The 14,977-nt window shown below is 38.3% G+C and overlaps 1 protein-coding gene across 2 annotated transcripts in view; it reads left to right on the top strand.

Moving 5' to 3' along the window:
* Positions 1-9,175, top strand: part of CCAR1 (cell division cycle and apoptosis regulator 1) — a 54,470-nt gene extending 45,295 nt beyond the window's left edge. The window contains exons 20-25 of one of the 2 annotated variants that reach the window (XM_007454583.1): positions 4,381-4,463; positions 4,874-5,020; positions 6,223-6,343; positions 6,572-6,757; positions 7,290-7,495; positions 8,824-9,175. In XM_007454583.1, the coding sequence (XP_007454645.1) occupies positions 4,381-4,463; positions 4,874-5,020; positions 6,223-6,343; positions 6,572-6,757; positions 7,290-7,495; positions 8,824-8,883 (803 nt within the window). In that variant the 3' untranslated portion in view covers positions 8,884-9,175. The remainder of the gene's footprint in view (positions 1-4,380; positions 4,464-4,873; positions 5,021-6,222; positions 6,344-6,571; positions 6,758-7,289; positions 7,496-8,823) is intronic. The other variant, XM_007454584.1, reaches the window with a different exon arrangement.
* Positions 9,176-14,977: the final 5,802 nt, after the last annotated feature.

The raw sequence follows: 14,977 nt of genomic DNA, 5'->3' as shown, positions 1-14,977 counted from the left end.
TGGGACCTCCTTGAACCCATTATATATGTTCCTGTGTTAAGACCTGTGCATTGGCAGTTCATTCTGCCTGCACGCTCTCCTAGAGACCCACCTTGCTGACTCCCTCAACACCTTCAGTCTCTGTTCAGCTATCGCTTTCTCAGGGAGGTCTGCTCTGCACCCTATTTAAAATTGCAGTCTCCTCCCCAGCCCCATCAAAGTACACATTCCTGATGCCTCCTTATCCCCTTCTACTTATAGAACGTAAAACCTAGTCTACTCTACTGTTTACTTAGTTTACTTATTGTCTGTCTTCTTTCCACTTGAATATAAGCTCTTAATAAGAAAGAGATTTTTCTTTATTTTCTTTGCTGATATATATTGGAAGTTCCTAGAACAGCCTAAATATCCAAATAGGCTCTAAATAGATATTTGTTGAACTAATATCATGAACTGCAAAGCCAAGTAGGGTGGTATGATTATAGTTTTGGGGTTTTTTTGGTTTCCTTGGTATTTCTAATTGATGCTTGCTTATGTTATCATTTTTCCCCATACTTTGCATCTCATTATCCAATCAGGTTTCCAGAAGACCACTTTTTTTTTTTTTTTTTTTTTCAGAAGACCACTTTTTTCCTCATGGAAAAATAGAATTTGTGGTTAAAAATATATATATATTTGTGTGTGTGTGTATATATAGTGCCAGTTAATGTCTAAAATGGTGTTGAATCTTCTTAGTAATCAGAGAGCAAATAACAGTGAGGGTCTAATTTTTACCTGTCAAATTGATGAAACTTAAGTTTCTAATAAAAGGTAACATCAGTTTAACAGGGGTAAAGAGAATATTACTTTCACTCTTGGGGTGAGTTTAAATTGTTGCACCTTCTCTGGACAGAAGTTTGGAAATGTTAATTAACCATATCCTTTCAAATACCAACACGAATATTTATTTCATAATTATTTATAAAACAAAAAACTAAAATCAGTCTTAATATTCAACAATAGGGAATTATTTAAATACATTTTGACATAGATATGCAATTAAATTCTGTGCAGTCATTGAAAAAGAAGTTAGAGGATAGTGATGTGGAAAAAGATTACCAAATGGTTTTTATAGACATAGACAGCATGTTCCAAGATGAGCAAGGATTACTTGGATTGTTTTTTCAGCCGTGCTGTGCGACATGTGGGATCTTAGTTCCTCAACCAGGGATGGAACCCGTGCCCCCTGCATTGGAAGCATGGAATCTTAACTACTGGACCACCAAGGAAGTCCCTGGATTTTTTAAAAAATACTTTAAAAATATAGGTTTCAGGGGAGATGGTTTCAAAAGCGACACCTTTCAAGTTAAATACTCAGAATAAGCTGGGTCATGTCTGTAAAATGTGAATAAATGAAAGGAGAGGTTTCCTAACCATTTCATAACTGAGGAATCTGAGGCTCTTAGCACTAAATCAATTTACCCATGATAATAAAACTATAAAGCAGCTGAACCACTCTGTACTGTATTTTATATATATATATATATATATATATATATATATATGAAATAATTAGGTTCCAAGGACATATTATCTCTCTTTCTTTAAAACAGTTTATTTCTGTTCCAATACATATCACAAACTCACCCATTTTAAGTGTATATAATTTAGTTTAATAATTTAACAATTTAGTAATTCCTAGTAACTTCATAGAATTGTGAAACCATCACAACAATCCAGTTTTAGAACATTTGTCTATTTCCTTTTTTTAATAATAACTTGAGATATAATTCACATATCAACCAGTTCACCCATTTAAAAGTATACAGCTCAGTTTTTTTTGTTTTTGTTTTGTTTTAATATGTATTTGGGTGGTATGCCAGGTCTTAGGTGTGGCACGTGGGGTCTTCGTTGCCGCATGCAGCATCTTTTAGTTGCAGCATGCAGGATCTTTTTAGTTGCAGCTTGAGAACTCTTAGTTGCGGCATGTGGGATCTAGTTCCCTGACCAGGGATCGAACCCAGGCCCCCCGCATCAGGAGCGTGGAGTCTTAGCCAATGAACCACCAGGGAAGTCCCAACTCACTGGTTTTTAATATATCCATCCATCACCACAGTCAATTTTAGAACATTTTCATTTCCACAAAAAGAAATCCTGTACTCATTAGCAGTCAGTCCCATTTCCCCCCGCATCTCCTCAGCCCTAGGCAAGCACTAGTCAGCTTTCCATCTCTATAGATACTCTGGACATTTCATATATATAAATAGAATCATGCAGTATGCAATCTTTTGTGACTGGCTTCTTTCCACTTAGCATAGTGTTATCAAGGTTCATGTGTGTTTTATCATGTATATTCTATTTAAAGTTTTCTCTATATTGTTACTACTTGCATACAACTTCTCACCTAAAGCAGTCTTTCCCAGAGTGTTCCAAAATAATTAACAGGTATTAAGGTTAATAAAGTATACTGGGGTCAAATAAATTTGGGAAACTTGGGCTAAGCAAAGGTCTGCATGTTTTACTACAGAATTTCTTAGCTGCTTATGTATGTTGTGGATGTTCAAGAAGGGAATATAGGGCTTCCCTGGTGGCGCAGTGGTTGAGAGTCTGCCTGCCGATGCAGGGGACACGAGTTCGTGCCCCGGTCTGGGAAGATCCCACTTGCCGTGGAGCGGCTAGGCCCGTGAGCCATGGGTGCTGAGCCTGCGCGTCCGGAGCCTGTGCTCCGCAACGGGAGAGGCCGGCCTTCATACTGCAAAAAAAAAAAAGAAGAAGAAGAAGAAGGGAATATAGTGTGAAATGTTATAAATTTATGCTGTGTAATATCTCAAGGGCTAATTAACTCCTAGTGTTACTGTATCTCCTATTTTATCAACAAACCCTTTGTTACTCCAGGCTTTCTGATGGAGATCCATTTGAGAGATCCAGAAGTCTCTAGAAACAAAATTTCTCTTAAAATTGTTGACAGATCATTAAATATCGACAAAAAAGCTGTTTAGTTGTATATAATTCATGAAAGGATGATGTCTTATTAGTTCACTAGGGCTACCATGAAAGGTACCTCAAACTGTTTAGCTCAAACAATAGAAATTTGCTGTCTTCACAGTTCTGAAGGCCAAGTCAGAGATGAAGGAGTTAGCAGGGTTGGTTTCTTCTGAGGGCTGTGAGGAAGGGTCTGTTCCAAGCAGCTCTCCTCAGCTGCTTGTAGATGGCCATCTTTTCCCTGTATTGTCACATCGTCTTCTATCTGCATGTGTCTGTGTCAAAATTTCCCCTTTCTGTAAAGACACCAGTCATTGGATTAGAGCTCACTCTAATAACCTCATTTTAACTTGATTATCTCTGTATAGATAGACCCTTTCTCCAAATAAGGCAACATTCTGAACTACTAGGGGCTTAGGACCTCAGCTTTGGAACTTTAGGGGATAACAGTTGAACCCATAACAGATTTATTCTTCAGTATTAGTTGAATAACAAGCTGTTAATGGTGCTTGACCTGAGGGCAATGGCTGAGGTCTTCAGGAACTGGGTAGCTTATGGATAGGTAAGAGAAAGTTTACTTTTTGTAATTTATTTTATTTATTTTTGGCTGCGCTGGGTCTTCGTTGCTGTGCACGGACTTTCTCTAGTTGCGGCGAGTGGGGGCTACTCTTTGTGATGTGCGGGCTTCTCATTGCAGTGGCTTCTTGTTGCAGAGCACGGGCTCTAGGCGTGTGGGCTTCAGTAGTTGTGGCACGTGGGCTCAGTAGTTGTGGCTCATGGGCTCCAGAGCGCAGGCTCGGTAGTTGTGGCATACGGGCTTAGTTGCTCCATGGCATGTGGGATCTTCCCGGACCAGGGCTCAAACTCGTGTCCCCTGCATTGGCAGGCAGATTCTGAACCACTGTGCCACCAGGGAAGCCCAAATTTCCTATCTATCATCAAAGGACACATACATTAGTGTCAGCAAATCTGGGTATTAATACTGTTAGGTCTTCTTTATTAAGAACATTTCAATTCTCATATGTAGTTTTATTTTGCAGTAATCCATCTGCAGTTAGTTTTACTATATTGGCTGTTTTTCGTTTTATCTTGTAGAAAATATTCTCTGCCCTGTTTTGTTTAAATTTATGTTTCAGTTTTTTGTATAAAATTCATTCATGTTTGGAAACTAATTCACCCAAATATTTATTGAATTAAGTCCTTGTATTTGAATCAGTAAAGTCCATTTTTTTCTTCCCTGTAGTTTCTTTATAAATTTCTTCCTGTTCTTATTCTTTATAATTTTCTTATAAGATCCAAATTGTTTTTAGTCGTATAATATTTCTTTGCTATTTTATCTTTTGAAAACTGATCTGTAGTAAAAAAGTATTTTCAATCTGTACAGTAGTTGAAATTTTATCTATTAATGAGTCTTTTGCTGCTGTTGTATTTATTTTATAGATCGGGATGAGGAAGAAATAAACAAACGAGATGACAAAAGAGATATTAACAGATACTGCAAGGAGAGGCCCTCTAAAGATAAGGTATGTATTAAATACTGAAGTATGTTTGACATACATTATTATGTTTAATGTGTACAACACAGTGATGTGACATTTCTGTATAATACTGTATTTTTTATAATATGATAATTTCCATTTCTTACATAATCCAGACTTATTATTAAACATAACTAAGTGATGAACTTTATTGATCCTTGTATATCTATATATTACCACTCATCAGAATTCAGTCAGTTGTATTTTGGTATTTGTTGTTTTGTCAGATAATCAGTGTGTCTTACTTTTTTCTTCTATATACATAAATCAGATCAATTCATTTTAGCTAAGATGAGGTAAAGGTGTTTGCAGATTTTTGGTATTATATGGACACAGTCTAATTTTCTCACTTATCGGGTAAAAATTATGTACTGTATCTTCTGCATTTTCTTTAGGAAAAAGAAAAGACTCAGATGATCACAATTAACAGAGATCTGTTAATGGCATTTGTTTATTTTGATCAAAGCCATTGTGGTTACCTTCTTGAAAAGGATTTGGAAGAAATACTTTATACTCTTGGACTACATCTTTCTCGGGCTCAGGTAATCTATCTTGTGAATATTTAAAATTAGAAGCATGTTTAAGTGGGCTTCCCTGGTGGCGCAGTGGTTGGGAATCCGCCTGCCAATGCAGGAGACCCGGGTTTGAGCCCTGGTCCGGGAAGATCCCACGTGCCGTAGAGCAACTGGGCCCGTGCGCCACAACTGCTGAGCCTGTGCTCTAGAGCCTTTGAGCCACAGCTACTGAGGCCCGTGCGGCTAGAGCCTGTGCTCCGCAATAGGAGAGGCCACCGCAATGAGAAGCCCACGCACCGCAGTGAAGCGTGGCCCCCGCTCGCCGCAACTAGAGAGAGCCTGCACACAGCAACAAAGACCCAATGCAGCCAAAAATAAATAAATAAATTTATTTAAAAAAAAAAAAAAAAGCATGTTTAAGTAACTTTGTCTTTTTAGTACCTTTGACTTTTTGAAATATAAAAGCAATACAGGGACTTCCCTGGTGGTCCAGTGGCTAAGACTCAGTGCTCCCAATGCAGGGGCCCCGGGTTCGATCCCTGTTCAGGGAACTAGATCCCACATGCCACAACTAAGACCCGGTGATGCAAAATAAGTAAATTTTTTAAAAAAGCAATATAGGCTTATAGTAATACAGTTAAGCAATACTGAAATAAATAAAGTAAAAGAGGTTAAAAGTCTCTTCCTCTAGTTCCACTCCTCTGGCCTAATATATAAACTTCTAGATCCTTTTGTAAGCAACTCATATGCGTATATATATATATGATAGTTCCAGTTTTATAAACAACACATGAAATCATTCTAAACATACTGATGGACTTTTTTTCATTTAGTAATATATCATGGGCATTCTACCATGAAAATGGAGACCCATTTTGTTCTTTTTATTACTGCCTAGTATTCCATGGTGTAGATGTGCCTTTATTGCCTTAACTAGTCCCAGTTGCTAAATGGCTTTCATTTTTTAGAATTACAAACTATGCTTTAATAAACGTGTTTGTATGCATACTTTATGTATTGACGTTTCTATCAGTTAGACTTTTTTTTGACAATTTTTTTCAAGTGATAATTTGATTTTAGGTTCATAGAGAAGACAGTTAAAAGCGTTAAGTGCTCTAATTGAGTGGTAGTGGATACCTGAGATGCCATTGATGTTTATCATATGTGAAAATTAGAACACTGATGTTCAAGGAGAATCAAAAACTTACTTTCGTCTTTTTAAATAACAGGTAAAGAAGCTTCTTAATAAAGTAGTACTCCGTGAATCTTGCTTTTACCGAAAATTAACGGACACCTCAAAAGATGAAGAAAATCATGAAGAATCTGAAGCATTGCAGGAAGATATGCTAGGTTTGAGTATATTATTTTAAGATCATGCCATTTTATAACCATATTATTAATTAAAGAAGAAAATAACATAATAAAATACGGTATATTTTAGGAACTTCCCTAGCGGTCCAGTGGTTAAGACTCCGTGCTTCCCCTGCAGGAGGCACAGGTTCGATCCCTGGTCAGGGAACTAAGATCCCACATGCTGTGTGACATGGCCAAAAGAATATGGTATCTTTTATATTATAGGAAACAGATTGTTACTTCCAACACCGATAGTAAAACAGGAATCAAAGGATATGGAAGAAAATGTTGGCCTTATTGTGTATAATGGTGCAATGGTCGATGTAGGAAGCCTCTTGCAAAAATTGGAAAAGAGTGAAAAAGTACGAGCTGAAGTGGAACAGAAGCTGCAGTTACTAGAAGAAAAGACAGGTAAGGAAAAGCATTGGATATGAGGTACTTTTAACACTCTATTGGGATATATATGTGTACACACGTATATACATACCTATACTTGTGCATATCCATACCTTGTTTTAGTCTAGACACATAATGTAAGTTTACTTTTCACTGTTTCTGTTAAAGATTATAAAATTGCTTAGCTTTATAAGAATTAATCTTAGATCTTCATGTGCATTCTCAAGTTTGATTGTTGTTTGTTGCATCCTCTTAATCCTCCCCTAGTTCCACTTAGTCTTCATTAGTTTCTGCTACTTTCTCTAGTCTGTACAATTATCTTAAAATGGAACTTGGGTTTGGAAGTAATACTAGGTAAAACAATTTAAATGAAATGAGTTATTACAGTGTGCTTTATAACTATTAAAATTGACACTTGTGGCCAGTTTAAAGAATTATATACACTTTTTATTCTCCTAGCTTAAGTATTTTTAACCTCAGAGTTAAATTGGAAATTTTAAAGGGTAAGATGGTGAATTTGGTTTTGTTTTGTTTTGTTTTTTGACAGATGAAGATGAAAAAACTATCTTAAATTTGGAGAATTCCAACAAAAACCTCTCTGGTGAACTCAGAGAAGTTAAAAAGGACCTTAGTCAGTTACAAGAAAACTTAAAGATTTCAGAAAACATGAATTTGCAATTTGAAAACCAGCTGAATAAGACAATCAGAAACTTATCCACAGTAATGGATGAGATCCACACTGTTCTTAAGAAGGTTAGCTGTTTTGTACCTTCAACATTTTCATAGTTTATTCCTTTTCTAAAAAGTCTGTTTCTGGCAAATTTAATATTATTAAGCTCTTAGTGGCTTTTCTAACAGAAAATAGTGGTAGCATTGTGTCCTTCATTAGATTAGTCAAAAGCAATTCCCCAAAGATGGTATTTTCCTAGAACTTACTTCAGATGTCAACATGATTTATGTGTCCAGACTTCTTTTTTTTAATCTATTTTTGGCCGCATTGGGTCTTCATTCCTGCACGTGGGCTTTCTCTAGTTGTGGCAAGTGGGGGCTACTCCTCGTTGTGGTGTGGTGGCTTCTCTTATTGCGGAGCATGGGCTGTATGCGTGCAGGGTTCAGTAGTTGCAGCACGCGGGGTTCAGTAGTCGCAGCACGCAGGCTCAGTAGTTGCAGCACGCAGGCCCTACAGCATATGGACTTCAGTAGTTGTGCACAGGCTAAGTTGCTCTGCGGCATGTGGGATCTTCCCAGACCGGGTATCAAACCTGTGTCCTCTGCATTAGCAGGCAGATTCCTAACCACTATGCAACCAGGGAAGTCCTGGTGTGCAGACTTCTTAAAAAGCAAGTTGCATTTCTTTTAGAATCAGAGGTCGAGTTTGAACTTGAGGAAGAAAAGCCATTCACTTTTTTTTTTTTTTTTTTTTTTTTTTGCAGTACACGGGCCTCTCACTGTTGTGGCCTCTCCTGTTGCGGAGCACATGCTCCGGACGCACAGGCTCAGTGGCCATGGCTTACGGGCCCAGCCGCTCCGCAGCATGTGGGATCTTCCCGGACCGGGGCACAAACCCGTGTCCCCTGCATTGGCAGGCGGACTCTCAACCACTGCGCCACCAGAGAAGCCCCATTCACTTCTTTTTTAAACCCATTTATTGGGCAGAGTTGAGAAACTTTTTGACACTATCAAAATTTATTAGTATTCTTTGTCTCAAAAATATCTAGTAACTCAGTCCCCTTGTAAACTAACTTTAGTAATTGAGAGACCTTCCACCTCCTGGGTCTCACTCGGAGAACAAGAAGACAAAAAAGAAAAACTACAGTGCAAGGAATATACTGCTGTTAGTAATATAGTCCTAAGAACCTCTAATTTCTTAGGATTTAGATGGCTTTCTCAAATACTAGAAGTCATTCTGCACAGAATTGAGAGATTTCTTTCATACTCTCCCCTTCCCCCCACCCGGTTCAATTTTCCATAGATGGTGAAATGGGCTATCTGCAGTATCTCTGTTTAGTAATGTTTGTTATTTTTAAAGTTACATTTAAGAGAATTTAATAAAATATACTTTTCCTTTGTGTATTTTATAGGATAATGTGAAGAATGAAGATAAAGATCAGAAATCCAAGGAGAATGGTGCAAGTGTATGATAAAATACATGTAGTGATGAAGAATGCTGATAAGTAATGTAATATATAAAATCATGATACAAGAATGCTTGAAAGTGATGCATGTTTGATTTTAGTAGTATAAATATCTGTTAGTTCAAATGATGTATAAAGTTTTATGAATGTGAGAGTCTTTGCTTTTGAAAATTGCTTGTAATTCCTGGCATCCAAATTATTAAACACTCCTTGAGTGAAATTTTGCATTGCAAAATGATTTAGGATGAACTTTGTTATAGTTTTAACCCCAATAAAGTTCATCAGTTTAATTGACGGTAGTGTTCAATTACAAATGTCTTTTAATTTTTTTTTTTTTTTTTTTTTTTTTGCGGTACGCGGGCCTCTCACTGTTGTGGCCTATCCCATCGCGGAGCACAGGCTCCGGACACGCAGGCCCTGCGGCCATGGCTCACACGGCACGTGGGATCCTCCCAGACCGGGGCACGAACCCGTGTCCCCTGCATCGGCAGGCGGACTCTCAACTACTGCGCCCCCAGGGAAGCCACAGATGTCTTTTATTAAAAACCTAGACAGTTGTAATTTTATTTATAGAATTATCATTATTAGTTTTTGTTGTTTTTTTTTTTTTTTGCTGTACGCGGGCCTCTCACTGTTGTGGCCTATCCCATCGCGGAGCACAGGCTCCGGACACGCAGGCCCCGCGGCCATGGCTCACACGGCACGTGGGATCCTCCCAGACCGGGGCACGAACCCGTGTCCCCTGCATCGGCAGGCCAACTCTCAACCACTGCGCCCCCAGGGAAGCCCTCATTACTAGTTTTTTTAAAAAAATTTAGCCTTTTAAAATTTCAGTATGGGGCTTCCCTGGTGGTGCAGTGGTTAAGAATCCGCCTGTCAATGCAGGAGAGACAGGTTTGAGCCCTGGTCCGGGAAGATCCCACAGGCCGCAGAGCAACTAAGCCCGTGCGCCACAACTACTGAGCCTGCAATCTAGAGCCTGTGAGCCAGAATTACTGAAGCCCGCATGCCTAGAGCCCATGCTCGGCAACAGAAGAAGCCACCGCAATGAGAAGCCCGCGCACCACAACGAAGAACAGCCCCCGCTCAACGCAACTAGAGAAAGCCCGCGGGCAGCAACGAAGACGCAATGCAGTCAAAAATAAATTTAAAAAAAATTTTTCAGTATGAATCATAAAATAGGATTTTGCTTAAATTTTGCAAGTTTTTTGGACCACACTTTTTTTTGTTACTTGTCCTAAAATCCTCTCCAATTTTCAGTCTCTAAAAACATTTATTAAAAATTCAGCTCATCCAAAAGACAGTACATCAAAAACTAAGAAAATAATTGTTAATTGCCATTGTTATTATATATGTTAGGCTTTACATAAAACACATAGTTTTGATGTTAATGTTAACTGCTTTCAATTAACTGTTCTAGTTTCCCAGAAGAGCACCTATATTACTTATAATTTTGAGGGTTTTTTTTTTTAAATGCAGTATATGTCAAATGTACGGTCTAGTACCAAGCCAGTAGATGTCAGTATGATGCCTTAAGTTAAGCCTTCCTTAATTAAAAACAGTTTGTTTTATTAGTCTGTGTATTTCCTTCAGAATTTTAGATACATAATAGTTTATTAATTATTGAGTGAAAAGGTAGGAAATGTGACATACTCTAAAGCAGTGGTTCTCAACAGGGGGTGCATTAGCCCCCAGAAGACGTTTAGCAGTGTCTGGAGACATCTGTACCCTTCGCACCATGGTGAATGCCACTGGCATGTAGGTGGTCAAGGCCGAGGACTTGGCTGAATCACCTGCTTCGCATGGGACGGCCCCCTGCAACAAAGGGTTGCCCAGCCCCATATGTCAGTAGTGCCCCGCTGGAAAAACTCTGGTCTAAAGGAGTACAGGGTTAAAAATGACATGTCTTTGAAATAACACTAGTGGAAGCTGAATTGCATCTGTAGCAAATATCAGGTTTTCTGTATGTAAATAACCCTCCCTGGAACGTTTCACTGTCAAGAGAATTATATAGTATATTAGGGTTTTTATATTTTATTTTGCTAGAATAATGATTTGGTGTTCCAAACAGGTTAATATGAGAATGTAAGTGCCCTGTTACATGTATCTTAAGCTGAATGGAATCCACGTAGCTCTTACTAAGAAATAGATTAAAATACCTAAAATTCTTTCAAACCAGTTTTTTTTCTTTTTACCTTAAGTTGCTCTTTCTGATTGTAATGGTTTGTTGAACTTCTCTGAGGTTGAATTACTGACTGACTCATAATTATACAGTCACTGTATAAATGTTTCTCTATCTTTTAGGTAAGATAAATCATTATAGAGTAGTTAGAAAGTTTTTTTCTCAGAGGAAAATCCTGGAGATAATCTTTTAACTAAAAGACAGTGAAGAATATAGTTCTTTAATACAGTATGATTTTGAATGAGAAAAATCATTATAAAGTCTACTTGTCAGACTTATTTTTCCCAGAGATAGTTAAATGAGAGTAATATTGGGAGAATGGAGAAAAAATATAAATCTTCCTATTATATTATTACTTAGAGGTAAATTAGAAGTGGAAAATGAGATGAGTAAGCTAGGGGGAAAAAAACTACATTTAGAATAATTGGTTTTAGTGAAAATGAGGTAAAGAGAACCTGTTTTTGTCTTTCTAAACGGTTTTGGATTTTTATTCAGAAGTAAACATGCGGTCTGTTCTTATATTCTGTAAGCTGACATTGACCAAACCAAAAAAAACTTAATCAGATAACAAAGTAGGTCTATGATAACATTTAATTTTGTTTTCCCATTTTTTTAATGTTCTGGATGCCTGTTTTTGTATTTCTAATACTCATTTAAGTTATTTTAAGACAATGAAATTTTAAGATTTTAATATTTCTTTCTGAATATTGCCTAAGTTATAGAAAATTACTCCTCAAAATGTAACAGCACAAAAAATCCTTTTTAAAGAGAATTACAGTGACACTTAGACTTTATATGTGTACAACTTTTCACTCTCAAAAGAAACATGTGAAGACCCTGAACTGGGTGGGTTGAGGTAAGTGGGACAGACTAGCTGATGCTCTTTTCGTCTATCCTTTCTATGCACCCTAAAGGCTCACCGTACACTTCACGTATTACCATACAACTGCACCTCACCCCTTGCACAAGTGCATGACGTGCGGAGAACAGTCCATCTGTTGTGTACCCCTGGGCAACTCATTCTCTCTTTATACCCTAAGAGTGGCCAGGATATGGAGTTGTACCTTTGCTAAGGGGTCAAGCTTTGGGGACTTTTGTCAAAGATGGACTCAGGAGGAAAGACACTTGAAGATGCTTTTACATTGGTAAATCTTAGTATTCATCTTCAGCACCAGTGGAGACATGAACCTGGACACAGGACCAAAGACCATGACAATTCCAAGAGTCTCAGCTCTCAGGTACCTCCCCTATGCTTCAGCTGAGGGAAAAATCTCAGGTGCCTTTGTTTTGTGGGCCACAGGGTCTTAGCTGAGATCATGGGGACAAACAGCATGAATTTATGCCACAGTGACAGTTGTGTTGTGCCTTAATACAAAGGCAGTTACTTCTTTCTGGTCAGAAAAGCAGTATTTGTTAGAGGGCAAAAAAAAAAAAAGCTTGGAAAGTTCTAATTGTCTGCTAAAGAAAAGCAGTTGGAATACGTTAAACATGGATGAGGTTGCTTATTAAACTATGGGTGAGGACTTGCCTGGGGGCACAGTGGTTGAGAATCCACCTGCCAATGCAGGGGACACGGGTTCGAGCCCTGGTCTGGGAAGATCCCACGGGCTGCAGAGCAACTAAGCCCGTGCACCACAACTACTGAGCCTGTGCTCTAGAGCCTGTGAGCCACAACTGCTGAAGCCCGTGCACCTAGAGCCCATGCTCCGCAACAAGAGAAGCCACCGCAATGAGAAGCCCACGCACCACAACGAAGAGTAGCCCCCGCTCGCCACAACTAGAGAAAGCCCGCGTGCAGCAGCAAGACACAGTGCAGCCAAAAAATAAGGAAAGGAAGGAAGGGAGGGAGGAAAGAAGGAAGGAAAGAAAGAGATATTAGTTTCAGGAAGATGTAATAGACATACTTTCCTGTATTCTTCCTATTTAACAATAACTAAAAAACTCTAGGACATGTCCACACACCCATGTTCATCGCAGCATTCTCTATATTAGCTATAATAGTAGGAAAGTTGTTAAAAGTAAATCCTAAGCGTTCTCATCACAAGGAATAAAACTTTTTTTTTATCTATATGAGATGAAGAATGTTAACTAAAATTATTGTGGTAATCATTTCACAATATATGCAAGTCATTATGCTGTACACCTTAAACTAATACAGTGCTGTATGTCAATTATATGTTAATAAAACTGAGGGAAATTTTTAAAATATATATATTAACAGGAATAAAAAACTGGATGACACAGCACTTCCACTCCTAGGTATATACCCAAGATAAATCAAAAGATATGTCCACACAAAATAGCCAGATTGACTGGTTCTCTTCCAGAAACAGTTATCTCAAAGATTAAAAATTCATCTCCTAGCAACATTTCCAACAGCCAGGTGAATGCATCCTAAATTTGCAAAGCTGGTAAAAACCCTGGGATTAAGTAACAGATGGATTTGGGAAATGGCATAAGTGCAGCCCAAGGCTAGTGTACTTTGTGCTTTAAGGAAGAATGGTTCAAAGTAGGTTTTAATTAAATATTTATGTTATAGCCAGAAATAGCAAGTGGTCTTTGTGTGGTCAGGGACTGGGTTTCAAAAGGTCTATCTATCTAAGAAAGAAAATGAATGGGCGTTAAATATTTCTTTATATGTTAGAAGTAGATTCTGTTCTTTCCCTGCCTGAAGGAAGATAAAAAGGCTAGAGATAGGCTTCCCTGGTGGCGCACTGGTTGAGAGTCCGCCTGCCGATGCAGGGGACATGGGTTCGTGCCCCATTCCGGGAGGATCCCACATGCTGCGGAGCGGCTGGGCCCGTGAGCCATGGCCGCTGAGCCTGCGTGACCGGAGTGCTCCGAGGCCATAACAGTGAGAGGGAGGCCTGCGTACCGCAAAAAAAAAAAAATGGCTAGCGATAACCAGTGAGCTGCATTTGGAAATACAATCTTATAAAGACTAGGAGGCTAGGTTCAACTATTTAGTGGATATGAGGTTCTACTGAGGCCAAATAATGTGAAATATTAAACCCTTTACCATTTAGCTGGGGACCACGAGGGAATAACTTTCCATTGTTTTTGGCTGAATTTTTTCACCTTTAGAATGGGAAAAATAACATGACAAATTTCTTTGCTGAAGCATAGGCTACTAACTGCTGTATTAATTTTCCAAACCCTTATATGACCCTTGCAAAGAATTTATCATAGCAAACTAAACCCAAAACAAGTTTATGTTTTTGATTTATCTTGAATCTGAAAATTTAGAATGATCATAAACCGCACAGCGTGCAAATTCCTCATATTTTGTCTCTTTAGATGTGAGAAAGTTTTGAACTCCAAGATCAGTGTTGTAATAACTCTATATAACGGCTTCCTAGAGATCACATTTAAACTTGTACCCTGCTCTTTATGATGCTTCATTTGCCTGAATTGCTATAGCAATAGCACATTATCAATTGTTATTGGACCAAAGGTAAAATTTGCACCTGATTTAGTAGCCCAGAGAATTTTTAGGGCAAAAGCCATGAAAACACAAATGCTAATTTTAAAAAGTGTTTGGAAAAAGTTCCATTCTGAAGTTAAATTAATCCCCCAAATTTGAGAATCCAGAACAAACTTCATGTGAAGAGGCACCATCTTAACCACATGTTAACAATAATGAAACTGCAGTATTGCAGTAAAGGAGAAAAAGTGATTATATGGCATTCTTTGATGTTAGGTGCAGGGCACATGGGTTCTAAAACTGGTGAATTGGAAAGCCATCTGCCCTCAAGAGCAGATGTAAAACAATGCCAAGATCCAAATATTTAAAAGATGATTGAAATATCTAAACCTGGACTTCAAATTTTTTTTTTTTTTTTTTTTTTTTTTTGCAGTACGCGGGCCTCTCACTGCTGTGGCCTCTCCCCTTGCGGAGCACAGGCTCCGGACGCGCAG

Source organism: Lipotes vexillifer, unplaced genomic scaffold (genome assembly GCF_000442215.2).
Source record: "Lipotes vexillifer unplaced genomic scaffold, Lipotes_vexillifer_v1.1 scaffold708, whole genome shotgun sequence".
In the NCBI taxonomy this organism is placed as follows: Eukaryota; Metazoa; Chordata; class Mammalia; order Artiodactyla; family Lipotidae; genus Lipotes; species Lipotes vexillifer.
Note: the sequence above shows the minus strand (reverse complement) of the source record. Positions and strands in the feature narration are given on the sequence as shown.